This window comes from Zosterops lateralis (genome assembly GCF_965231275.1).
Source record: "Zosterops lateralis genome assembly, chromosome: 11".
In the NCBI taxonomy this organism is placed as follows: Eukaryota; Metazoa; Chordata; class Aves; order Passeriformes; family Zosteropidae; genus Zosterops; species Zosterops lateralis.
Genome location: NC_139771.1, coordinates 4,738,342 through 4,763,747, shown reverse-complemented (window position 1 = coordinate 4,763,747; position 25,406 = coordinate 4,738,342). Strand labels below are relative to the sequence as shown.

The following is a 25,406-nucleotide window of genomic DNA, read 5'->3' as shown; positions in this document are numbered from 1 at the left end:
CTTGGTATCAGTGGAAGCCAGGCTAAGACCCTTCTGTCCCTGTCCTGCAGTTTGATGTCACCTTGGTTTGTGGGGTTGTGTGGTAAAGCGTATCACTGAAGTGACCTGGGTTAAATATAACCCTCTTCTGAGGGTCATGCGTGGTGCAGACCCAGAAAAGCGCAAGCTGGCACAGCTTACACCCGGTGCTTTGCCAAAGGCGGAGGCAGGGAGCAGCTCGGGCTGAGTGGGGGCTGTTGGTTGCTCCCTGTGTTATTGAACCATGACCTCACACTCCCGGAGGTTGAAGCATGGCTCAGCAGGTCTGTGCCAGGCCTGAGAGCTGTCCACTGTACTTTTTTCCTTGTCTGATAATTTGAATATTATGTCTAAACGGTTCCCAGCTGGCAAGGGATTTTATTTTTCTTTTTTTTTTTAAGCGTCGGTAAGGTTGTTGACTTAAGGAGGACTGGAGTGGGGGAGGGAAATCCAGAAGGGAAGAGCAGGAAATGTGAGGTCTGCAGGCTGCAGAAGACCTTGGATGAAAGTGCTGGCTAACAACAGGAACTGTCTCCCTTTGCCTGCCCTTGCTATGAAGGGGGTGTGGTCTTTGTTCTCTTAGAAAGAGAACTTCTCCTAGAAAGATGGAGGAAATCCTTGGGACCAGGGTGGTTATTTATCAAGAGCCATGTAAAATATGAGCAGACTGGTACTCTCAGGCTTGAGTGGCCAATGGAAAGAACCTCTTTTTTGGAAGTGACATTGGGGTGGATGGATCAGTGGTGGGTGCACAGGTTGCCTTCCTCAGCCTCTGCATGCTTGGTTTCTGCCAGAACCTGCTGTCCCTAGCTCCCACCTGAGCCTTCCCTGGCGGGTAGTGGGCCCTGACAAGAGCGTGGACTCTGTCTTGGCACGGCAGCTCCCTCAGCTCCTTGACACAGCTGCCAGCAGCAGCATCTGGAACTGCACCCTGGTGGAAGGTCTGTCATAACCTGCTCTGCTGACCTGCCTTTGCTATGACAGCACTGGCCTTTGGAAGGGAGAACAAACAGGACTTTGTGTGCCTTTCTTTGACAGGAGCTGCTCTAGCCAGGCCTGGCAGTGACTGTCTGTTCTGTCCTCTGTCCCCTCAACCACTGGAGTTAAATAATCCTGCATTGGAGCAGCGTGTAAGCACCAGGTCTCCCAGCCTTGGTCTGGTGACGTGGCAGCCCTCCTGCAGCACCCTAGCTGGATTGGCCAGAGCAGGTTTGAGGCCATCAGGTTGCCATCTCCCTCAGGTTTCTCCATGCCCTGCTGCAGCCTTTTTTTTTTTTCATTTGGAAAGACGGAAGTACTTCCTATTTCAAGTCCTGGCTTTGGTTATCGCCAGGAAATCCTCACCTTCTCCGCTGGTGGGAGGAAGTGGATGAAATTTTAGATTTCTGTTGAGGCAAGTGTTACTTGCGTCACTGCGCTTGATGAGGGCAGCATTGGAGAACAGTGCTTGTCATGATTTATTGGCAAAACCTCCTCCGTTATCTACATACTTCTGAGGGCAGAGTATCCCTGGTAGGCCAAGATTGGTGATCATATCCTTGGAGAGCAAAGGGCTTTTGGCAGAAATAGTTTGGATTAAACATTAATTGCAAACTGTTGTTCAGCAGCGGTCCTTGTTGTTTATGGATGGCAGTGTTCTCACATTTCTGGCTACACCCTGCATAGTGTCAGACAGCACAGTATGTTGGGAAGCTCTATGTTAATCAAAGCAGATATCAAATTGTTTGCCCACCATATTGACAGTTTGATTTCAGGAGTTGTTTGACGCTTACGAGTTTGAACGTGGAGAAATGCAGCACTTGAATTCATTCATGCCCGAGCATGGTCTTGTGTGTCTGTGGATCCTGATCAGATGTTACACACACCCCTTCTAACCATCAGTGCATCAGTGTTTTTCTCATGTCAAGTGTGTTCTTTGCCTTGTGGTTTATCATCATGTTGTTTCTTCAACAGGTTGTGGTGTCTGGGTGTTGTTAGAGTGAATTGACCATTTCTGGAAGCCTACCAGACAAGATCAAAATGTGGGGAGACCATCGACAAGGCAACAGAATGGGGTCTTTCCGGTAAGCACTTCAATGTACAGTTTATTTCAGGAACGTTCTTAAATACAATAAGCCTTGGGAGCTCTCTGTTTGCTGTTTTGGGAGAAGTTGTGAGGTCTCTATGGAGCTAGTTGTGATTGTCAAAGAACAGACAAGTTTATTGATGGTTTTTGTATTTCTGTGAAATTTTTAATTTAGTTTTTAAGCAACAGCTGCTTTTAATATTTCTAGTCCTACTCCACACCACCTTTTCTAGTGATGCTTAGTTTAGCTGTTGTGAGCTAAGGTGATGTGCTATATGGTGCTTGGTATTATGTGCTGTTAACAGCTGTAAGAGAAGAAAATGAGTTCAGAAATACTGGCACATTCATTGCACACACAGTTTTATGAAAACTTTGAGAGTTTAATTCTTTCCATGAGGTTAATGAGTTCATATATCATAGAATCACAGAATGGTTTGATTGTAAGGGACCTTAAAGACTGTCTTGTTCCAAACCCCTACTATGGGCAGGGACACCTTCCACTATCCCAGGCTGCTCCAAGCCCCATCCAGCCTGGCCTTGAAGCCTTCCAGAGACGGGGCATCCACAACCTCTCTGGGCAACTTGTGCCAGGGCCTCACCCTCCTGACAGGGAAGAATTTACTCCTGGTATCTAATCTAAACCCACTGTCTTTCAGTTTAAACCAATTCCCCATTGTCCTACCACTACATGTACTTGCAAAAAGTCTGCATCCCTATTTACTCCTTTATAAGACATTTTTGAATGTCACTGCAACTCTTCTAAAGATTCATGTGCAGCTGACTTGCACAGCACAATATTTTTATTAGTTTGTGTTGCTCTGGTTATTACTGGCACCTGTGTTTGCAAGAGAGTGCTGGGTATAAAAATGAAGCCACCAAAATCTAAAATTTTCCTCTGTTGTGCATAATTCTTTTGTCTTTTGCTCACGTGTGCACCTCAGTGCCTTGAAAATCAGTGTGATAAAGGTACTGCTCATGGCATGTCTTAGGTTTCTGCAATAAGAATACTTCAAATAATTGTCTACTGTAATATGTTGAGAAAGCTGATGAAAATCAGTATCCTCCAGAACATGTAGTAACAGTGTTGATGAGGGAGTGATTGTGTCTTGTGATGATATCAGTAGTGCTATTCTGATGATATTTAAGTGGGTTTTATTGGCATCATTCTTTAATGTATTGCGTGGGGAATGCTGACCTCGATCCAAGTTTTAATTTATATTTTACATGGTGGTGAAATGGACTGTGTTCCTTAGGAAATCTGTGTATGCTTTTGGTTAATCTTGGTGAGTGATTCTGTAGTGAAACTCAGAGTACAACGTAACTTGCTGTAGTTGCTAAGGAAATATCCTTTGCTTTGGGTAGCATTTGGTGTTATTTTAAAATGTGCTGATACGGTATTATTCTGTTTTTTAAAAAATGTATTGGAGCCATGCTTATATGAATAATCAGATAGTTCCATCTCAAAAAAGAAAACAAACAAACAAAAAAAAAAAAAAAACAACAAAACAAAACAACTCCAAAAAAACCAAACAAAAAACCCCATTGGATTTTGAAAAACTGCCTTAAGAGGGAACTTCTTCCTGAGCATTTTAATGGAGATATTGGGAGAGCTCATAGCCATGGTCTTGTGAACTCAGTGCAAGACAGTCTGGAGGCACGAGCACAGGAATATCTTGGATGTTGATTGTTGACATAGTCCCGTGAGGCGCCCTAAGTGTCTGAATTGATGGCTTTCAGAATTTGCCAGTTGGGACTCCAGCACAAGGAAGCATAAATGAATCTTTGTAGCATGTCAGTGAAGCCTGTTTGGTAACCTCTGCTTTCATGTGCCTCAGGATGATGTGTAAAGTTAGCTGTTTCCATACTGCCCGGAGAGCTAAAGCTCCTGGGTTCCTCACAGGCGTGTGCTGGTGATGCTAATGAACCAACACACCAGCTGCTGGCGCCTCAGACAGCTGCAGAGCTGTGTGCAGTGCAGGACTATGTGGATTGCTACCATCATTAACCCATTAATATTGCAGGTATGCCCTGTTGAGTGCTTCTGGAAATTGTGCTGAAATGGGAGCACCCAAGTTTACTTTCTCACATCTGTCGTATGCTGCCTCATCTTAAACTGCCAAACATCAGTATCTTCTGCGGATCTTAGACTGTTACACAGCTCTATAAAAGTTTAGAGAAGAATGTGCTGCTGTGTAGATTTCAGACTCTTAAGCACGTTATGAATAATACTGTCTTTATTTCTACAGTGGGAGCCAAGAAGAAAGGTTTGCTCCCGGGTGGAACAGGGAATATCCTCCTTCCCTTGATAGTCTTGGTCAAGAAAGACACTCTGGCAACTTCTCTGGCAGAAAATCACTTCCTTTTGATATCCAGGCACTCTCAGGCCTCCTCAATCCTCAGTTTGCCAACAGAGAGGAACCTTCTTTCAGCTATGGAGCTAGAGATGGACCACGTAGTGACTTCAGAGGTGGGGATGGGCACCATGATTTCAGGGGCAGGGATTTCCCACCATCTGACTTCCAGGGCAGAGATGAGTCTCAGATGGATTTCAGAGGTAGGGAGCCACCTCCTTCTGAGTACAGGGGCAGGGATATGTACTCTGGAGACTTCCGGGAGAGAGAAGGGCCCCCTATGGACTTCAGGGGGGGGGATGTTCCCTCAGGGGACTACAGGAACAGGGACACGTTCCGAATGAACTACAGGGATAGGGAAGCACATAATATGGATTACAGGGGCAGGGAGGCACCTCCATCGGACTTCAGAGGAAGGGGATCTTATGATTTTGACTTCAGGGGTCGAGATGGGCCTCATTCAGACTTTAGGGCAAGAGACATGTCTGAGTTAGACTACAGGGGCAGAGAACATTCTTATTCGGACTTCAGAAATAGGGATGTACCCGATTTGGACTTCAGGGGTGTGGGCACCTCTGATCTGGACTTGAGGAACAGGAACGCACCATCTTCAGACTTCAGAAATAGGCACAGATCCCGATCTGATCAGGATTTTAGGAGCAGAGATGTGGCTCCTGCCATGGACTTTTCAGATAGGGAAATGCCTCCTGTGGATCAAAGTCTTGTAGATTTCAGGCACAACCAATCTACTGTACCTTTAGGAGAAAGAGAGGGCTCTGGTTTAAGCACCAGCAAAAGAGATGAGTCTGCACTTAGTCTAGATAGAAGTCCCTTTGGTAGCCAAAAAGGAGAATTCCAGCACTCAGAAGCACCAGCCAGAGAAGACGAATCCCTGGGACTGGGTCTTGAAGATAACACTTCGCACAATTTCCAAAGTAGCCGTGGACCTCTGCCTACTCTTCAGGACCAAGAGGAGCAACCTCAGACCTTTGCTAACAAGCAGCAACAGCAGCAGCTTTCTGGGGGGGAGCAGCAAAGATCCGATTCTGATCTTGGGTTAAAGGGTGAAGGTGACCTGGATTTCCTTGGGAGACAAGATGCAGACTACCGGAACATGGAATATCGTGATGTGGATCACCGCCTGCCAGGACATCAGATGTTTGATTATGAACATGGCAAGTCCTTTGCAGAAGGAAAACCCAGCAAAGATTCTAGGCCCTATAAGAACCTTCAGGTAGGTGGTTTTGTCAATTGATGTCTCTGTTAAATGTGTGTTGGCCAAAGAATGGAAGGAGTTGGGAAGGAGCCTTCATCCATATCCCATCACTTCAGTTCTATTCTAATTCACCATCCTTCTCTGAGATCATTCTCTGCCCCAGGTTATTTAATGGGTACCCTTTCTATCTCAGAAACACTTCCCAGGAGAAGTGCAGTTTAGCAAGTGAGAGTTGCTAAATATGTAGAACCAGGTTTTGTTCAGAAAGTCCCCACGTTGAAAATGGCCAGACAGAGGGTGTTGGGGGAAGTGGTTACAGATAAACTAATTTTGTTATTTTCCTCTGGATGTTGCTTATGAGCAATATCACAGAGAAGCTACTGCCTTGGGTGGGCCTGTGTACAGCTTTTCTTGTACATGCTTTTTCCTTCAGAGTTATCTTGGAAACCTGAAGGTAGTGGTAACTACTGAGTTAATAACTGCTGTTGAATTTGAATAACTGCTATTGAATTTGAATCTCCCACTGCTGGAAAGCAGAGATACGATCTGCCCATTTTATTTTCCTGGAGCTAGATCTTACTATACAGCTCAGTGAGCATGTGAAGAGCTGCTCCAGAGCTCTCTGAATCTCCAACAGGGGTTAAAGCTTTGAGTCAGGCTGCTTATGGACCTTTGTCTTTGAATTTTCCCTTTCTTTATTTGGCTACTGCTTGTGTATCTTGTGAGGCAGCATCTCTCATTTCTAAAACCATCTTGATTGTATGAACTCAAGGACCAAGATTACCGGACTTGCCCCAAGTATGTGAAGCCAAGCAAGCTCATTCGACTAGGAGGAGTGCCTGAAACTGCCACAAAGGATGATGTAAGTGGGATGTTTCTCATCCAGAAATTTCTTCTGAGGGTTTCTAAAGTACCACTTTTAAGTCTGGTTAGTGCATATCAGATGGTCTGTCATTTCCCCAGGAGAAAATCCAAATTTAGAAGTCACTGCAGTGTTACCTGTTATCTGATTATTCTGGGTTTTTGGGGGTTCTAGAAGTGATGAGTTTTCCTGTGGTTGCATGTGGGGTGTTGATAGCTAGAAGCCTTGACTCCAGACTCTGCAACATGCCTTACTTCATCACTGCTTTATATATACCAAATATTGTTACTTCTATTTTGGGCTCAGAAGACATGTAGTGTCTAAGTGAACTTGTTTGTTCTTAGTTACTTGAAATGGCTTAAATGAGATCTTACAAAGATGGAAAAGATACCAGCTGCTCCTGCTGCTTTTAGTAAAAAATATAAAATGATCTAGGCTACAAGGTGAAAGTAGCTCCATTTCCTAAAACTTCTACTATGAATTAGGACTTCAGGTTTGGGGCTTTTTGTTTATTTGGTGAAAGTTCCAGGCATGAGAACCCCTACATGCAGCAATTTTTGCTAGGGTTAGCTGTAGTGATCATCTTCTGAGGCTTCATAAAGGAGAACTCACAGCAGGAACTTTGTCCTTCAGAGGATGATAAGACTCGGAATAGTTGCCCTTGCACTTTGATTTTCTTAAAGGCAGTAGGACATCTTTGACCCTAAATAAGGATCTGAGTTGAACTGTCTGGCTGAAACCACATGCTGGTTTTGCGAGGAAGTGTTTTTTTCAAGAAGGTTATAGCAAAACCAATCAGTGACTAGGTTTAAATATTGACATCTGATAAAGCCACTAGGAAGATCACACTCCTCTGTGACCTCACAGGATTAAAATAAGAGAAATGCCAGCAAGTGATTGGTTCACTGGTCACTAGTCACTAGTGATCACAGTGACTAGTTCGTTAGTCACTGTTTGCTTTTGCTATAACTTTCTTGAAAAAACCACTTCCGTGCAAAAACACCACAAATCAGTGTAATAAACCTTTGAACAGCTGAATTGTGGTGTAAATGGTGCTCACTTCTTCAAACAAAACCCAAAAATACTTTGAAAACTCGGTAGCAATTCTCAGGTACTGCTGGAACGTAATTCTCAGGTACTGCTGGAACGTAATTCTCAGGCACTGCTGGGAAGTGTGTCCGTTTGTAACAGACTTAAACTAGAAAGAACAGAACCCTTGGAGAGACAGAAGTGTGCATTGGCAATACACAGAAATGTGCATTGGCAAGTACCTTGGGTTTGGAGGTTTGATTTTGGAGATGAAGTGGATCTTATACTTCCTGTAGATCCTCAACGCTTTCCGAGGGCCTGATGGGACACCTGTGAAGGACCTGCGACTGAAAGACTACAGCTCAGGTGAGAATGCTTTTCCAGTGCTTCTAGTTTCAAGGTGACAACAGGGTATTTTTTACACCAGTATCCTCTTAAGTAATTTGGTTAAAGTCTTACATGCCCTAATTGCAGGTATTTTTTAATTAAAATGCCCTCTGAGTTTTGTAGTTTGTCCTCTTGTCCTCAAAATTGATGGCTATATTCACTGCTGCCTCAGAGGTAAAGCATGTGTCCAGCTGCCTCTGGAGAGGTGTAGGAGCAACAGGAAGAACACTAAGGCTGTTCTAATAGCAATCAAGAGTAAAGCCATAGGACAGAAGATTAATTCCTCCATAGGTTTTTTTAACTACTACTACTACTAAATCCTTTCAGATTGTTCTAAATCTTGTTTCTGAGGTGGTCTTACTGTGGAACAAATGCTGCACAAATAGTGTCCTCAGGAAACCTGTTCCATCCTAACATTTCTCCTTCAGTAACCTGAAACTGGTACCCTGCTTAGATATGATAACAGGTTAAAAAAAAAGACAAATTAAGTTTTATAAGCAGACATCCAGCTACTGGGTCTGGATGTTCTTCCTCATTCAAAGAATAAAGTTCTGCTGTACTTCTGATCAGTGTGTATAGGATTCTGAAGAAAGAAATATTTTACAAGGCTGTTTTGTGAAAAATTTGTACTGGAACAAAGATGTGCGATGGTAGGAAGGGTGAGTCCTGGAGATTGGTGTGGGTAATACTAGTAGGAAGTACCTGAAAACTGGTATTTTATTTTGATTTTTTTTAAACCTAGGAGAACAGAGGCTTCTACATTCATCACTGTGTTTCCTTATTTTCAGTATGCGTTGTATGTGAAGCAGCTGGAATTCTTGGTGTCAATACATTATATAAAGGCTTGCAATGTGTTTAGTAACTGGGGAGAGAAACTGGGGCAGTGGGGTATTTCTCAAGTGTATTTTTGTTTCTGGAAGCTGTCAAAGGAGATTTCACAACCTTCTCAGGAACTTTGAACTAAAGAACATCCCTGTGTCATGTAATCTGACCAAACAAGCAGGGCTTAAGGGGCACAGTTTGTCTTTCTTGCTTCCTTTCCTCTTTTCTAAGCATAGTTCAGCATGGCTGTCGTCACCCACACAGCACTGACTGCAACACAATAATTGCAACATGCTTCTTTTTTGCCTGTGCTGATGAGATTTGTCAGTTGTTGTGGTTTTTTTTTTTTCCTTCTGAAACGTGTCACTTCAGTAAGAAATCAACTTGAACTGGAAATTTCTTCCTAAGTCTCTTCCCATGTACATTATTAGGACTTACTGCCCTTGTTAGGGAACTGCTGTTTCTTCCTTCCCCTTCCCTGTTTCAAAGGCTGCTCAGGATGAGAGCAGTGTCTGAAGTTATGTGCAGAAGCTCCAGTATCTGCGGGTGGTCACACGTGATGCGAGGGCTGCAGTTTTCTGCCGTCTCTCCAAAAGCTGCATTCCGTTTCAGGCTGTCTCTTCAGCTGCAAAGTTGGCTTTTTAAAAAATTTTTCTGGCAATTGTGAGGAGGCAAAGAATGAAGTTAAAATTAGCTCATGTTTTATGAGCTGTGTAAAGCTGTTGTTTAACCCTGTCCAGTCAACATCAGTCATTTAAACGGTGTAGCTTTGTTCAAGGTTACATGGAGGCTCCAGCGTCTTTGTTTTGCATTGTGTCCTGAGGCTGCATTTAAGCAGCTCTCTGATCCTTCTTGCACAAGATGGATATGTCTAGGGCAGTAAAAGCTTCCTGCATTGCAAATACTTCTTTTAGAAATTGGGTAACTGGAAGCTGTAGTAAAATTAATCCAGCTTTTCACATTAGCTCCTCCTAGAGAAACATACAGAATTGAATTAATATTAATTTCTGAAAAGCTAAACTTCTTTGAAACTAAAGGCCAGTCATGGGCTAAACAATGCTCTTGTGATGGGGTGTGTATGTAAATATCCATAAGAATTGAAAGCAAACCTTTTGGATTACTGATGTCTCTGGCATACGCCTGCTGTATGGGCTCGGTGGGACGATGGCAGCCTGGCTTACAGGAGCACGTGCTAAGCCAGTCTGAGTGGTTTGTATATTTTTGAGTGCTGTCCAGAAATGTTAAAAATAACATTTATCATAAGTATGCATGTTGAGTGTGTTTGAGAGAAGAATGCTTACAGCTGTGGGGGGAACAATAACAGCCGTAACAAATAACATGCAATTAACTCGAAATAAGTGAGGTTCGGATCAGTTTCTCAGAAAGATAACGCTTATCATAAAGCTTATCTCAGCAGCTTCAGTGTAATGATTCCACTGTATGATCTTCTACAAGACTTTTTCTGGTTTGGAGAAAAATATATGGTTGATTTTTCTTGGTAAAAGCAGCTCAATTTCTTTATAAAGCCCCCTTTTTTTACATACTCTGTATGTGCGAAGGAAAGTCTATTTTCACTGAAGGCTGTGCTGAGAATGGAACTCTGTTCTTAATATACCTGCTGTGATTTTGGTATGCATTCAAGCTGTTGATTCTTTAGATTATTTTGTCTCTGAAGCCCACAAACTGAAATGATGGCTAGATTTTAAACAAGACAGTGAAAGGAGAGACCTTAAGAAGTGGCATAGTAATTCTATTTAAATCAAAGAGGCAGATATTTACAATGATAAAATGTCAAAGTCAGACTTTCTACTATTACCCTAAAATACATTAACTTGTAATTTCCATCAATTAGATTTTTGAGCTGATACCTGTAGATTCGGACTGAAAGTGCCAAATCCATTTTTGCGGGGGGAAGAGGTCTTCTTCCAGTGTGATGTGTCAGTCTTGGCAGAAATAACTATGTTATATCTTTCAGCTTGCATTCTAAAGTGTGTTTGGCCGTGTCTGTCCAGTGAATCTTTGCAAAGAAAAACCTTGAGGTGACCATGGAGCCTTTTCAAAGACTGTCAGCTGCTTTGGTGTGCAGTATGTCCTGGAGCCTTGTGTGGAGGCAGAGCATGGATGTCCCACTGCTCCTGTAGATGCTTGTGGTGATGACTTGCCAGCAGCTCTCTGGGAAGGGGTTGTGAGCTCCCTTATCCCGTCTGAGGGTGCTTGTCTCTGCCTGCTGGGCTCAGGGCCTTCCTGTGGCTTTTCACTGTGGTGTCCCCTCTGTGGAGGTGTTAGTGCAGTGTGTGATGACACTGGCTGCCCATGGTATGGGATCTCTCCTCCTCCTGTCACTGTCTATGCTCCTGCCTTGGTGCTGACTGCCAGGAACTTGAAGCTAATACCTTTTGACCTTTGAGGAGTCTAACATGAACCCACGTTGCCTGGATTTGATTTTGATCATATTTTAAACTTACCTCCTGCCTGATTTTCATCAGGCTTTATTTCTACTTCCCTGGCTAATGTCAGACATAAGCCTGAGATCTCATCTTGAGGGTCTGATATGCACAGAGCTCTGGCTGAGTCACACATGTGTGCCCTGGAGAAGGAAGGACATGGAGCTAGCTTTATCTTAAAGGGCTGCTTATCTTAAAAGACACTTTGTCCAAAGTAATAAGTGAAAGCACAAGGCACACTCTGAGCCTTCTGTTCAAATTGTTCTCTTGGATGCAGCATGCAGTGGGACAAGCTTGGAACATGTGTTTTCCAACCAGGATTCATGTTAGTGTTGGTACCAGCAGCTGTGAAAGCTGTTCAGGGAAAGTAAGCCTGAGAAATGGCTGGCAGCCCACGACACTTTTCTAGTTCACTCCATAAGCCCATCTGGGGAACTGAGAGGAATTTTTACTGGGCTGGCAGAGCCTGGTGGAGAATGGACACTCTCACTATGGTGGAGAGGAGCTCTGAAGTGGACCTGGAGGGACCAGGTGAGCTGGATTCTAGTCAGCAGGAGCAGTGACATCTACCCCAGCCCCTTTATGTACTCTCTAAATTAGTGCAGCACTTCAGGAATTGGGAAACTGGGGGTTTTAACCCTGTTCTGGCCCTTCCAAATACTTGGGTTTGAACCCTGGGTGAGTATGTAGGAACACAATACAGCACCCCTGAGGAACAAAGTACCCATGGAACAGGAATGCCTGGAGCAGGTAGAAGCTCCCTGAACAGCAGTAATGCTTGGGGCCAGAGCAGTGTCCACACAGATACAGGTGACTGGTGATAAAGGACAGGCTTCTTCCTGTGGTGGAGGAACACCCAAGAAATGTAGTGTTACCTGAAAACATGAGCTGCTTTATGGCAGCTGCCTGGTCTCTTTTGAAAAGCTTTTGTTTTAGCAAGCATTATTGCCACTAAATGTCCTTTGTTGCTGGCTCAGCCACTTCTTGCCCTGGCATTCATGTTCTGTTTCATTTCTCCAGACCAGCCCCTTATGTGGTGCTTGGAACTGCTTCCCTTATCCCTCCCTGTGTTAAACTTAAAATTGCCTCGGCCAAGTCCTACAAGAAACTGGATTATCTTGCTTGTTCTCTCTAAGCTCTGCCGCATTGGTGCCCTGTTAAATATTAATAAGCCCCTTAGATAAATCTTTAAAAGGTGCTGCTTTTTTTTCCCCTCCAAGTGCAGTCTATCTTGTATATCATAACAGTGAATCATTGGTTTCAGGAATATATCAGGAAGCCTCTGGAATTCAGAATTGTATTTTTCAGTGTGATATTTTGCTAAAACTCATAATTTAACGGTCCAGATGTTTCCAGCTCATTATGGGAAAATTGGTGCTGATTTTTTTTTTTTTTTTTTTTTTTTTTTTTTTTTTTTTTTTTTTGATGGGTGCACCTCTCCTCAGTAGGGATAAGTTCTCCATTTTCCATGGCTGGAGTGCATTCCAAGGTAGTGAGATAGTGAGATCGCCTTTCCCTTGAGGCAGACGTGGCTGTGTGTCTGTCAGGCCCATGTATATAAGAGGGTTTTAGCTTCCTTGCTGTGGGTGGTGTTTGGGTATGGCTGCTCTTAGAGGCCAGAAATGCTGGCAAGATGCTGCTCCTGCCACAGGTGCCATCATGCTGCAGCTCCCAGCTTTAGGTAGGACTGGAGAGGTGAGCTGCTTCTCTGCAGGGGAAGACAGCGTTTCTGGAACTGTGCCAAACAGAAACCTTTTTGTTTCCTTTCTGGAGTGATGCAGTGCCCTTGGGAAAAGGTGGAGAAGGGTGGATGTGTGCTGAGCTGGTGGCTTCCTCATATGCAGGGCTTGACACCAGCCCTCTGGAGTTAGATGAGGACCAGGTCCCACAAAGACTTAGATTCTTGGATTTGGTACAAACACACAGTGTGGGTTGCTGTGGGGTGTCTCTAGCTCGAGCTGTGGTGCAGAGGGGCTTCTGGCCTGTTGTGCTAATTATACAGGGGACAGCTTGGCTCACCATTGAGGCTGGTGCTGATGCCCCACAGGATGAATAATCTCCTGTTGCTGTGCTTAGTGCTTTGCACAGTGGAGGTTGTGTGGCCCCTCTGCTGCATCAGCCATGATTCAGGCCTGCAGATCTCAGCCACTTGTTGAGAGCTGAGGTGACCATCCCTGAGTTCAGGAGATGCTGTAGCACATGAGGAGTTTCCCCTTGAGGCATGGTCAGATCCCCCAGTCATCAGCAGAGTTCTGCAGACTGCAGGGGTCACCTGCCAGGACTTGTGGAAGTATCTTCAGCACTGATCTGCCTGAACCAATTGATTCTAGCTTGTAGCCAGAATAGCCTGCCAAGAACCAAAAAATACACTTAGCTGGAATTAGTCCATGGTCATCAATAGCAGACCTTGCCAGTTTTTCCAGCTACGTGGGCAGTAGGCTTTTGGCTTGTCTTGCTTGGTTTCAGGGCACTAGTGCATTGTCTCTTGGAAGCAAAAGGTGTTCTTGCTCCTCTTTCCTCATGTGGTGGCTTGGGAAACAGGAAGTACAAATCCGGTCTAAGTCAGTGTTTGTGATAGTGATCAACCTTGGTTCAGGGTTATAAGGCCTATTCTGAAAAGGCAACAAACACATCCATCCATAAAACATGCTCACAGCCTTTTTGACAGGCAGAATCCATTTTTATAAAGGTGCTAATTCCTTTTGCATCTCTGGAGCAAAACATCAAGGCTTTGCACAGTGTACTGACATTACCTTGATTACCTTGTGCTAAGACAACAAGTCGTATATCCTGGAGACCAGGTTCACTTTAGCAGCACTTTAAAACGAAGTTCCTGGAGGTAACACCTTTCCAGGTATGCAACTCACAGTCCTCTCTCATGGAGTTTAGTGAAAGCCCCAACCTGCCTCAGATTCCATTTTCTGTACAAACATAATGTAATACTTTGTCTTTAATAAAACTACAGTGTGTACAATCTTAGCACTGAGGTTTTTTGCCCTCCTCTCCTTTGTGCTGGTGTATAAACTATCCTCCTTGGGCCAAGAAGGGTTGACAGGCATTTGGGGCTCTCCTACTGTAGTAGTTTCTGTAGTTTATGGAGCTGCTGGTATCCACCTTTGAGGGTGTCTCTCCTTTCCGTGTGTTGTTCTCCAGGATGGACTGTAGTGCTTTATCTTTCAGAATACAGCTCTGTTTCATTTCCTGTGGTTTCAGTGTTGTTCTCTGTCATGAATGAGTGTGTAAGAATGTACTTCTTTACACAGAGGGACAGCAGGAAGTGACAGGCCTTTTCCCAGCAGCAGGTGTGGCTTGTAAATGCTCAGCCTTTGAAAGGGACTGGGGATATGACTTGTTGCAGATTGTCCTGTTTATTCTAGTACAGCTCTTTAGCTTTAGTGGCTCTGAAGACCAATTTATCTGTGCAGTAAAGAGATCTGACAAATTTATGGATGCTCAGAATCCACCAGCTGGTATTGAGAGAGCTCATGATTTCGGCTTCTGTGGTAGCCTAGATAGATTGCTGCCGTCCCTGCTGTGCTGCGGGGGTGCCCTCCAGCTTTTCAGGCTGGTTGGACAGATTTATTTCCTCTGCCTGCCACTATTCTGGTGTCCATCCTCACTGCAAAGGCAGTGCTTGCTAAGTAAGCACAAGTACAGCCATTCCTGAGCGTGTCCAGGAGCTCCTGTTTTCTTGGAAGCATTGAGTGTATGATGCCTCCTAATAGTAGACCAGTGTAATAGCAGAGATCCAGAGAAAGCCCTGTGTTCTCCAGTATTATTCACTCTGGTATGGATGACCTATGTTCACATCTTTCCTTGAAGGAAACAGGTGAATCTTGTGCATGGGGTGATAGGCACATTGCCAAAATCTCCCACTCATGAGGTAGATCTTCCTTTCAACCACAGAATGACAGATTCTCTGAGAACAGGGTGCACAATCCCTGTCTCCATTACCGAGCTCCCCAAAGATCAGTGTGTGAGACTGCAGATTCCTTCAGGGATGTAGAAGTCCTTCATAGTCACTCCATACTTTATGCTGTAGCTGCCATTGCAGCAATAGAACTTTCTTCTCTAGCATGGGTGAAACTCTGTGGAGCATTTCCTCAGCTGCACCCTGCTCTGCCAAGCTGTCTCTGGAAGCAGCAAGCAGCGGAATCTTCTGCTTCAGCTGCTGGCCATGGCTCTGCTTTAGTGCATCTCTTTGAGTCATAGAAGTCCCCAGAACTGCAAATGCTTTTCTTCTGTGGTAGTTCTGTCTTATCCTAGGGCAAAAAAATAAGTGAAGTGTTGTTGGGATGGTGGGGAAGCTCTCTGCCTGTGGAGATTGCATTGCATCCGTCTGCCCTGAGGCTGCTTGGCCCCACCTGGCAGGTGCAGGGACCTCCACCACACTGGCAGGTGGCCCAGCTGCCCCAGTTAGTGTAGTGTCCTTTGGTGAGCTGTTACATGGAGTTACTTTAATGGGAGACTCTGTTGTTCCTGTCTAGGAGGAGGAACATCTTTGTGCACCAGAGCAGCTGGGGGTTTGTCACGGTTGTTTTTGCAAAGGCAGGTGATGGCAGCCACCTACATGAGGTGACCTAACGCTTTAAGCTTGTTGAGGTTGTGCAGGAGCACAACTGGCTGCACACTCATTCCTAGAATCAAGAAGCTGGATCGCCTCTCGGATTGGATGCCTTTGTCATGTTGCCATCCTGCTTTCTTTCCAAAACTATCTTTGCTTTGGCACAGACAGGGCTGCTATCGCTACAGGATCTTTTTGTCTGGTCTTCTAAAACTCCAGAGATTTTTTTTTTGTCTTCACACTGCTTACAGTCCTTATGAGAACAACATTATGGTTTTCCTTTATTTAGATCTTTGATATAACAAACTATGGTGAAGTAACACATTACTATGTGTCAGTTGTTCAGTAGAAACTGTCTGTATAGAGACAAGACTTATTTTAAATCTCAAGTCTTTGATCTCTATATCTGAAGCCAAAGAACAGTAATTTTAGGGCAGGCTTTCAGGATTTTTAGCCAAACCATTGCATGCTAGCAGGGATGCTCCATTTGCTGTCAAAATTCACTTTGCTAAAACACGTCTGTTTCAGATGCAGAATGTTCCTTATTCCAATGCTTGCAGAGCAGCTTCATGGAGCTCTAAATGTGTCCTTACTCCTAAGTATTAAGTGTTTGTGCCATTTTCAGTGCAGAAGACAACCAAGCATGCTTTGGGAGCATCCATAAAGGATTGTGTATACATAGAAGCACTTAAGGGAAAGCAGAAGTCCTCTGCAATCTCTGTGCATGCTCTCCTTGCATTCTGATTTCATCCATCGTACACAGCCTGTGGTACTGTAGACTTGCACAGCTGAAAGGAAGTAGCTAAATAAGGTACAAGAGTCCTTTTATGCAGTTGACCTAAAACATGGGGGGAGATGAGGACACGCATGCTTTATAGCTGTGCTAGGGCCAAAATCTGAGCAAGTTCAAGTGTTCCTGTTGGAAAGATCATTTGGACAGTGTAGCTGTGCTGCAGCATGCTCAGAGGTTGTGTGGGGAAAATATCACACAAGGATTTCTTTCCTTTTTGACAGTGTTCATGTTGATCATATATACTTCGGCAGATCATTACTCCATTCTAATTTCTTGTGGATCCTGAAACTGTAGTATCGTACTAATCAACGATGGAGAAACCAGGATTTATATCTTCATATGAACCTTGCATGTGAAGTTAGGCCTCTGAGTCGAAAACCCCACTGTATTCTTCAGCAGTGGTTTTGCTTCGCTGGTTTGGTTGCTTTGGTTTACTGCTATGACCTGAAGACTACCAGAGGGGTGTCCAAGAGCTCTCACTCACAGGGGAGCACTGCTTACCTTGGGATGCCTATGGAACCAGTTCCTGCCATTAGGTGCCTGACCCTATTCCTCCATCAAAATCTCATGCCCTGCTTTTGGTAAGAGCACCTCTCTTGTTGGCATTCTGACAGGCAATCTGTGTGAAGGCTTCAGAAACAAAAATATCCAAGCTCAGTGGCTTCTACACAGAGCTGGACCAGCCCTGTGGAGGAGGCAGGGAAGAGGCACAGCAATAGTTGGTGGCAGGAGCCTCTGTAGTTGTGCCCCCATAAGAACCAGCCTCAAGCCACTTGGTTTTGTTTTAAGTGTTGTTCTCTGGGTAATGTGGTTGTTGCAGATGGTGGAAAAATCAGCAGCCATTACATTTTGAAGGTGTGGTGCCACTGTTCCACAGGCTTCCATTTCAGTCGCCTCCCTGCCGTGGTCTAAAATGGAAGGATGCTCTGGAGGAGCTGGGGGCAGAGCAGGGGTGGCGTGCCGCCCAAGGCTGATGTTACTCCGTAGTTCTCACATCCTGAGTGTGCTTGTCAGATCCATGCAAAGCTCTGGATCTGGGGGAGGGGAAAAGTGTCAAGCCCCCACACATCTTCAGTGGTGGTTTTTCAGCAAGTGGCTCCAGGCTGCTCTCTTCTTGCATCACTACTTCAGTGCTGTCTGTGCAAGGACAGCTCGTAGTGAATTCCAGAACGCTGTGTCCCTCTGCGAGCCGACCACAGGAGCTGAATGTCTGGCCTGGAGCTGCATTTCAGCAGGATATGGAGCCCATGGTTATTGTTCTTGTACATGTTATTGCTGCTATGTTTATGAGTTTGGTGGGGGAGAGCAGAGGTGGAGAAAATATAGAAGGAGAAATGTGCTGGACTTCCCCTTAACTGTCTCCATGTAAACCTTGGAATGATCCTGTGGCGTACATTCCTCCAAGCATCTGAGCTTTTGTATCTCCGTTTGTATCTAACATTCAGTCTTGCACTCTCAGTTGTGTCATGCTGGATTAAATCATGTCTAAACTACTCAGTCCCTTCATGAGGATGTAAAGTAAGATAGTGCTCTGATCTTGCTTTGCTGATTACAGCAGCTTTCAAAAATCCTCTCTGAAGGGGAATCAGGAGCCTTATGGGCTGACAAATATCATTCATGGAGCCCTTTTCTAAACAGAAAGGAAAGAAGTGACTTGAGAGTTCTGGATTTCAGTAAGGCTTTAAAATGTACCACGTGAGGCTGCACACTGTGCATGGAGTAGCAGAAGTGTCTGCCTGGAATGCAGAGCAGTCTCCCAGCAAGGGGCAGCACTGCTTCTGGAGAGCAGCTGCCTTCTGCAGAGAGAACTCCTTTATTTTCAAAATGTGATCCGGTGTACTGCAGAGCAGAATGGATGCTATGGGAACAGCTGGATCCATTTGGCTCTGTCAATCCTGCCAGCTGAAACCACACCTCTAGTTCCAGGTGCCCACTTGATGTCAGGGTGTCAAGTGGCTTTAGCTGCCTTCCACCACAGATGTTGTGCTGCTGGACTGCTTCTTCCACTGAGCTGAACAGCATACAGATTGATAAATTTCTGTTCAGCATAATTATATTGACTAAAATAATATGGGAAAGGGGATGAAATTCCTCTGTGAGGTGAAAGAAGTGCTAGATTCACATTGGAGTCTTGTTATTAAAGGCAAAGGTGCAGAGTTGAGATTGTGTTGTTAGAACTGCATGCAAAGAGCTCCCAGAATAAAAAATAAAAAGATAAAAAAAATCAGTAGGGTTTGATGATGAAATAGTTTTGTGTGGTCTTGTCTTTGATGTGGTAAGCTACAAAGATGGTAAAGTGAGAGAGAAGGAAAAACTAGAGAGTGCAGCAAATGTTCTTAGGCATAGGCTTGAGGGAGATGGGGGCTTTTCCAGGAGGCTGGAATGCCTTGCCTGAGAGAACCATGCATGGAATTACCTTTTCATGGAAGGTGAGGGGCTGAAGCAGTAGGAACCAGATACATGCCTGGGTTGAAAATACCAGAGCCGAGATGTGCATCTTTAGTAGGAGGGAAGACAAACTCTTCCCCAGGACAGCTAGGTGCCTAAAATGTAACAGATCACATGCAGACCAGCCTTCCTCTCGCTCCAAACCTGCCAAAAGAGCAGCAGGAGGAGGGAGCCAAGCCCTCTCACTGCTTATGCTCGTGTAGGATTATCTCTGCCCATGATAATTTGGAAAGTACAGTTTTGGAGTGTGGTAGCCTTGACATGTGAAGGGTGAGGTTGTGAGTTTAGGTTGTTCCTCAGCGCTCCAGTTCTTGGAGATAATTTCAACATCATGGATGGATCTTGAGTTGGTCTTAGATTCTGTAGTGTTCACCCTGCACTTTACTTTAGGACATCATGTTTCAGTGCAGGTAACTGGAGTACACAGTTAAATCAGTGGGTCTCTTCTGCAGTGACTGAGATGACAGCTTTCCAGGCCGTGAGAAGAGTAAAGGCTCTATAGTTTCTTGAATCTAAACTTAAAGCTCCCACACCCTCTTGTTATGTGTGCAGTGACATCTATACCAAAATGAGAAAGTTGGAGTTCTCATTCCTGCTCAGCTGCACTTTTTCATAATGCAAGGGATAGGACTTCAAAAAGTAAGCAGGTGTTGAAAGAAAAATAGCAAAGGCAAAGGAATTGTGTTAGTTCTTTCTGAAATATTGCCCAATTAAAATGCTAGCTATTTGTGTAAAATACATCTGTGGCAAGGTACTTGGAAATGATTTATCAACACTTACTTTGGAGAGTGCTGCCTCCAAGGTAGCACAAAATGTGAAACTGGCAATGGAAAGTCACTATGACTTAGAGAAAACAAACAGCAAAGCAATTATTTCTTGCCCTAAGAAAAGGTGTGTCTGTCACTAGGTTATGTAAGGGAGAGTGGGAACACTGCTATTAACATTCATGGTAAACTGCGCAGTTAATCATCATCCAGCTAGTCCCTGGTTTCTTTCTTTTTCATTCTGAGGTAGAGGGGTGGTGGTTAGAGGGCTTGTCATTGGAGGGAAAGGGAAGTTGATTATTTAATGTGGCTTTCTTTATGACAAGGCACTAACATGACTCCCGTCTGTATTTAAATGCTGTCCCCAGGTTACGACTATGGCTATGTCTGCGTGGAGTTTTCACTCTTGGAAGAGGCCATCGGATGCATGGAAGCCAACCAGGTTGCTTTACAATTCGGTCAATGCTGCTAGAGGATTTTTAATTTTTTTTTTTTGGTGGGGTGGTGGAAAGCCAATGAGGTTTTTGTGAAGGAAGATCTGTTCTTGTATAATACACAACACTGCGGTTTAAATGTTGTTGTTACCAGAATCTTGTATCAGGCTTAGAAATGCCAGCGGGAAAGAGCTGCTGGACCCCAAGTGGTCTGCCCTCCTCCCTGGTGTGTGTCAGCACACTGGCTGCAGTCAGAGGCTGGTGGCTGACAGACTCCTGCTGCAAGTTTTGACCCTGCTGTTTTTGTACTCACTGAAGTGCAGTCGGGAAGAGCTGTGCTGGCAGTAAATGCTTCCCCCGGCTGTTCGTGCACACACACATGCACATGTGACAGTAGGTGCATACCCTCGTGTGCAGCTCTGAGTCAGCTGTGACTTGAGTGCTCCACTTTGCCATATGCCTTATGTGTGGGAGAGATGCTTAATTGTGCAGCTCCCTCATATCTATCCTGTCCTTTGGCAACCTGGAGCTGCAGACACAAGGACTACCCTTATGTGCAGTTGAGCCTGGTAAACCTGAACATTTCCAGCCCTTAAAAAGACAAAATGACTGAAATCTCCTGTAGCTATTCAAGAGGGGCCTTTTCTCTGACCTGGTATTTGAAGTTAGAGCTGTTGTCCCCCATACAAGAGCAAGATGCATAAAATTTGTTAGAACAAAACAGATTCCTGTCTCATACTGCCCTCCTTGTGCCTTGGAACTGCAAATGATGGATCCCTCAACAGAGCCAACTTCTGATCCCCCTTCCTTCACCATATCCCTTAAGTCTCCTCTTTGCTGCTTTCTTCCTCCTAATTTGCCTGAGTAAGAATCCATATCAATTATCTTAAGCCTTTTTACCTGAATCCTGGGTCTTGCTGTCATGGGAGAAGAGTTATGAGTCAGATTCAGAGCTGTGCATCTGCAAAAGTGTACTTACAGTTAATGAGTCTTCACAGCTGGGGTTTCAAAGGTCCCACTAAGCGCTTGCATTTGCCTCTATTTTCAGTTACAGAGGTATTGCAACTTACAAAAATGTTTTACAGAAATAATTCTGCTGCTGGGAAAGAGCGTGGCACATTCCCACCGAGGTGGTGGTGAGGAGCAGAGAGAGAGAAGGCTCCAGATTTAATTATTACTTTTACTATCAATGACAACTTTTATTTCCCCTTCAGTGTTTCTATAATTCCCATTTTATTTTGTTGTCACTAGGAAATCTATAATTATAGATGACACTGCTTTTAACCAAATGCCTCTCCATATTCTCTCCACCATTCTGCTCACATGAAATAACATCTTCCTGTGCAAGAGCAGTTCCCAAGTATCTGGGAATTTGGGAATACCTCTTTTTCTGGTTGTTGATGCCTGCTCTGCTCTTTCTCCCATTTGGAGTATATAGAATTGGGCAGGTGTTTAAACTTGATGAGGTTTGGTCCATTGCTACAGCAAAGAGGCTGTCGGCACCAATTCTTAAACTGAATTGAGTGCCTGCAGGTGTCCAGTAAATCACTGCACAGACATGCATGGGAAGAAGCTCTGGCTGGTGTTCCACTGCTGCTTACACTGACCTCCCCAGCATCAGTTACAGCAGCCATTCAGGCTGGGGAGTGCTTTCCTGTGCTTTCCTTCCCTACTGGTGACAGGAGTTGAGGTCCCAGCCATATGCATCTGGGATATGCTAAAAACAGACAGGGTATGAAAGACTTCCAGTTTTCTGCCTGCTATACCTGGCTCTGTGTGTGTGCAGAGGAAAGCTGGAAGATGGAGTGCTTGGAAGGGATCATCTCCCAAGCCTCCATATGCCAGTCTTCATCATGTTTTAATAGACCTACTGTAGTTAGTAATTAGAGAATAGAAATGTGGGGTTTGGGATGTCCCAAGCTACATGCATTTGGTCAAGAGAGCCGTAACTTTTGGCTTGCCCCACATAGGTTAACTTGTCTAATCTGCTTTTGATTGAACGTGAAAAAAAGCCTTTCTAATTACCTAAATAAAAAAACCTAGAACTATTTGTACCTTGACATACTGCAAAGGAAATAGGTGACTTTAAAATTCTCAGTAAGGGACAAATAGAGATCTTCAGAAAGGGAGTTGTGAATTGTCCCCAGAGAATAGATATTCCACTTCAATGACCGCCAGGGTAGAGTTGCAAGATCATCTCCTCAGACCAAGAGTATACATTTTTGCAAGCTGCAAAACCAAAAACCTGTGTTAGCTGAGACACAGATTCTTTGATAGTTCAGTTATTTTCAGAAGGTTATCAACTGTCCCTGTCAAATTCAGTCACTTGTGAGAGCATAAATAGCAAGTGACATGCTGGTCCCTTGCTAGTCAACCTGCCTCTTTCTCAGGCATCTGCAGGCTGGGAATAAATAGCTTGTGCAAAACCAGCATTTTTTATGCTTTTTATTGCCTGTTGAACTGCCCCTACCTGAAGAACAATTTGCTACATCCCTATATTGTATCATTCTGATATTGTGAAATCCTTTTGTTTTACTCAACACACACCAGCACCCACTTAAGATCATTGCCAGACTTGCAAACTACAGATTTACCAGGTTCAACTCCCTCCATTCAGTAAATCTTAGCATGTATATGTGACTGCTGAGATTTGAGGGGGCTTTTCTGTTATATATACTGTGATAAGGAAACACCCATATTCTGTGCTGCCCTAATTTTGCAGGAGAGTTTCATTCCATGTGTATTAACTGCCACAGCTAAAGTAATGACAACAGGCCCCTTATTAATTGCTTTGACTTGTAGATTGTTGCATTGGCAACTTAGTCCAGTGCCGAGGTCTCACCTAAGATGCATGAAAGGTGCTGGGTCACTGTTACTCCCAGTGTGGAGGTGCTGGGCACAGGGCTGGATGAGTGAGTTGACAGGTGCTGGTTCTCCCACTGGCTTTGCAGGCACTCTGCCCTGCCCCAGCAAGGCAGATGAGCTGTTGATTTATTGTGCAGAGAGCCTAGATCCAGCCCTTGTAGCAGCCTCATGGTTGGTGATGCTCCTGGTGGCCTTTTGTGTCACGGTGGCTGTCACTTGAGTTGTGTGAGACCTCTTTTCTGTCTGCAATGAGCTGCTTTTCTGTTGGGGAGAAAGTTATTCTGAACGGAAAATGGGGTTTCTGTCTGCTAAGTTGCAGACAGATAGTTTTCCCTCCCTTATTCTAATTTTTGAAAGGATGTGTTGTGGCATTTGGCATTTCTTTGGCATAACCCCTGGTGTAGTAGTGTTTGTGTCTGAGGGCACCAGGCTGGCTTCTTGGAAGCAACTTTGGGAATACATCCCATGGCTTCTCTTGTCCATAGGCATAGGATCTTTTTGCATTCCTCCTTCGTGTGTAGAAAAGAACAGTCATAAGGAGCATGTCACTTGGTGTGAGAAAATCAGGTGGAAAATTAAATACCCTTTGTGTACTGTTGTGTGTCATAAAGGCAGCAGGAGGAGACATGGAAGGAGCCTGTCTCTGCTGCTTGCATATTTTACTGTTTTCACGGAGATGGAGCTGGTTGTTACACATATGGAAGCAAGAGGGTTTTTTTTGAGCTCGGGAGCAAATGGTTTGTCTCAGCTGACTCTGTAGTGTTGTCTCCAAATCCACTCAGGCCTCAAACTTAGCAACACTGGCTGCATGAATATTTCCTAGCTTTTGTTGCTAGTAACTAACAACTTTGTAATCCTTTCCTCCTATTTCTTAAGAAAGAGGGCAAGAGGAGAGCTTTGGCATGAACTTCTAAAAATGCATATACTGTACATTATTGTGCAGGTCTCCAGGCATGTACTGGAGTGGTTGTTCAAGACTTGCTCTTGTGCCTTCCTGCACTGAGGCCAGCACTTGTCAGAGCAGTTTCCCTGCAGTGCTGTCTTGGTTCAGCTTGCTGAGCACACCAATGTCTCCACTCCCTGCTTGCTTTTTACTGGAGAGGGTAAGAGGGATTCTTACTGGATTTTGTGGGGGCTCACTTCAGCATGTCCCACTCCTGTGCAAGTAGAAACATCAACAGTGTGTTCCTCCTGCTCTGAGCCTATTCCCCTGTATCCATTCACTGCGGGACCTTTCTGTATTCTGTGTGAACAGAGCTTCTGGTGCAGATCAGATTTCACAGGCTTTTCACTGTAGCTGTTGGTGTTAAAATCCACAAGATGCTGTGACAAGCAGGCAAAGCTTAGGACTTTCTGTCCTGAAACCATTTGCAGTAACAAGCCACAACTCTGTGTGGCTTCCCAATTAAATAAAGGAGCGTGTGCTAATCCTGAGAACGGAACTTCTCCTGTGACCTGTAGTCCTTGAGTATTTATTGAAGCCTGTGGTACAGGGAGTGTGTTGCAATTTGTAAGAGAAAATGTGTGTCCCACCATCAAAACTAATTGCTTTCCTTTTGGTAGAATGTGCCTAATTCTGGGTCTGGAATTTTATTTTTTTTCTAGAATGTGCCAGATTCCCCTATAATGGAAGATGACACCTGCCTCAAATACATAATCATGGGTTGTCTGGTATCCATCATGTATTCACTTGACAGTGTTACTCTGTCTCTATGGCTTTAACCTGCAGTTGAGGGTGGTGGTGACATGTCCACAAATACACTGAAATCCATTTGTGTGTTAGGCTAAAGGTGCTGGAGATGGTCTTGCTTCTGATGTGTTCTCCTTGGATGCACAGCTGGCATTATCTTCTGCTTTTCGTATCGCTTATTAGGTGTGTGGATTTTGCTCAGGTTGTATCATTAGCAGACCTTTTTCCCCCTGCTCTCCCTCACCCTCATGAAGCCTGTCCTGCTTTTGACTGTGTGGATTTCTAGAATCTGCTTTTGGAGTCTTCCACTTTGAGTTAGGGAAAGGCTTGTATACATAGGCAGTTTCTTCTGTAAACATCCTAATGGTTTGGGAAACGTGCACATTGTGGAGGAATTTTTATGAGCCACCTGACCTATGGAACATTCTCTCCACAGGCTAGTGGATGAGTGGATTTCCAGGCAGCAGGGCTGATTTGGGTTCTTTTGTATCTGATTCACTGTGTGACCTTGTCATGAGTTCATCCTGGTCTTACATCACAGAGGCTTGACGTGTTGAGTCAATCATTTTTTCATTCCCTCTTGTGTTTCACTAATCACTGCATTGTACCGGCATTTAACTGGAGTTGTAAGCTTTTGAGATCAGTATGGAAGCC

General features: G+C 44.4%; 1 protein-coding gene across 2 annotated transcripts in view; it reads left to right on the top strand.

Annotated features, from left to right (window-relative positions):
* Positions 1–25,406, top strand: part of RBM6 (RNA binding motif protein 6) — a 58,558-nt gene that overhangs the window by 2,441 nt on the left and 30,711 nt on the right. For both annotated transcript variants that reach the window (XM_083869707.1, XM_083869706.1), the window contains exons 2-6: positions 1,972–2,081; positions 4,330–5,668; positions 6,423–6,512; positions 7,838–7,907; positions 20,132–20,205. In XM_083869707.1, the coding sequence (XP_083725833.1) occupies positions 2,038–2,081; positions 4,330–5,668; positions 6,423–6,512; positions 7,838–7,907; positions 20,132–20,205 (1,617 nt within the window). In that variant the 5' untranslated portion in view covers positions 1,972–2,037. The remainder of the gene's footprint in view (positions 1–1,971; positions 2,082–4,329; positions 5,669–6,422; positions 6,513–7,837; positions 7,908–20,131; positions 20,206–25,406) is intronic.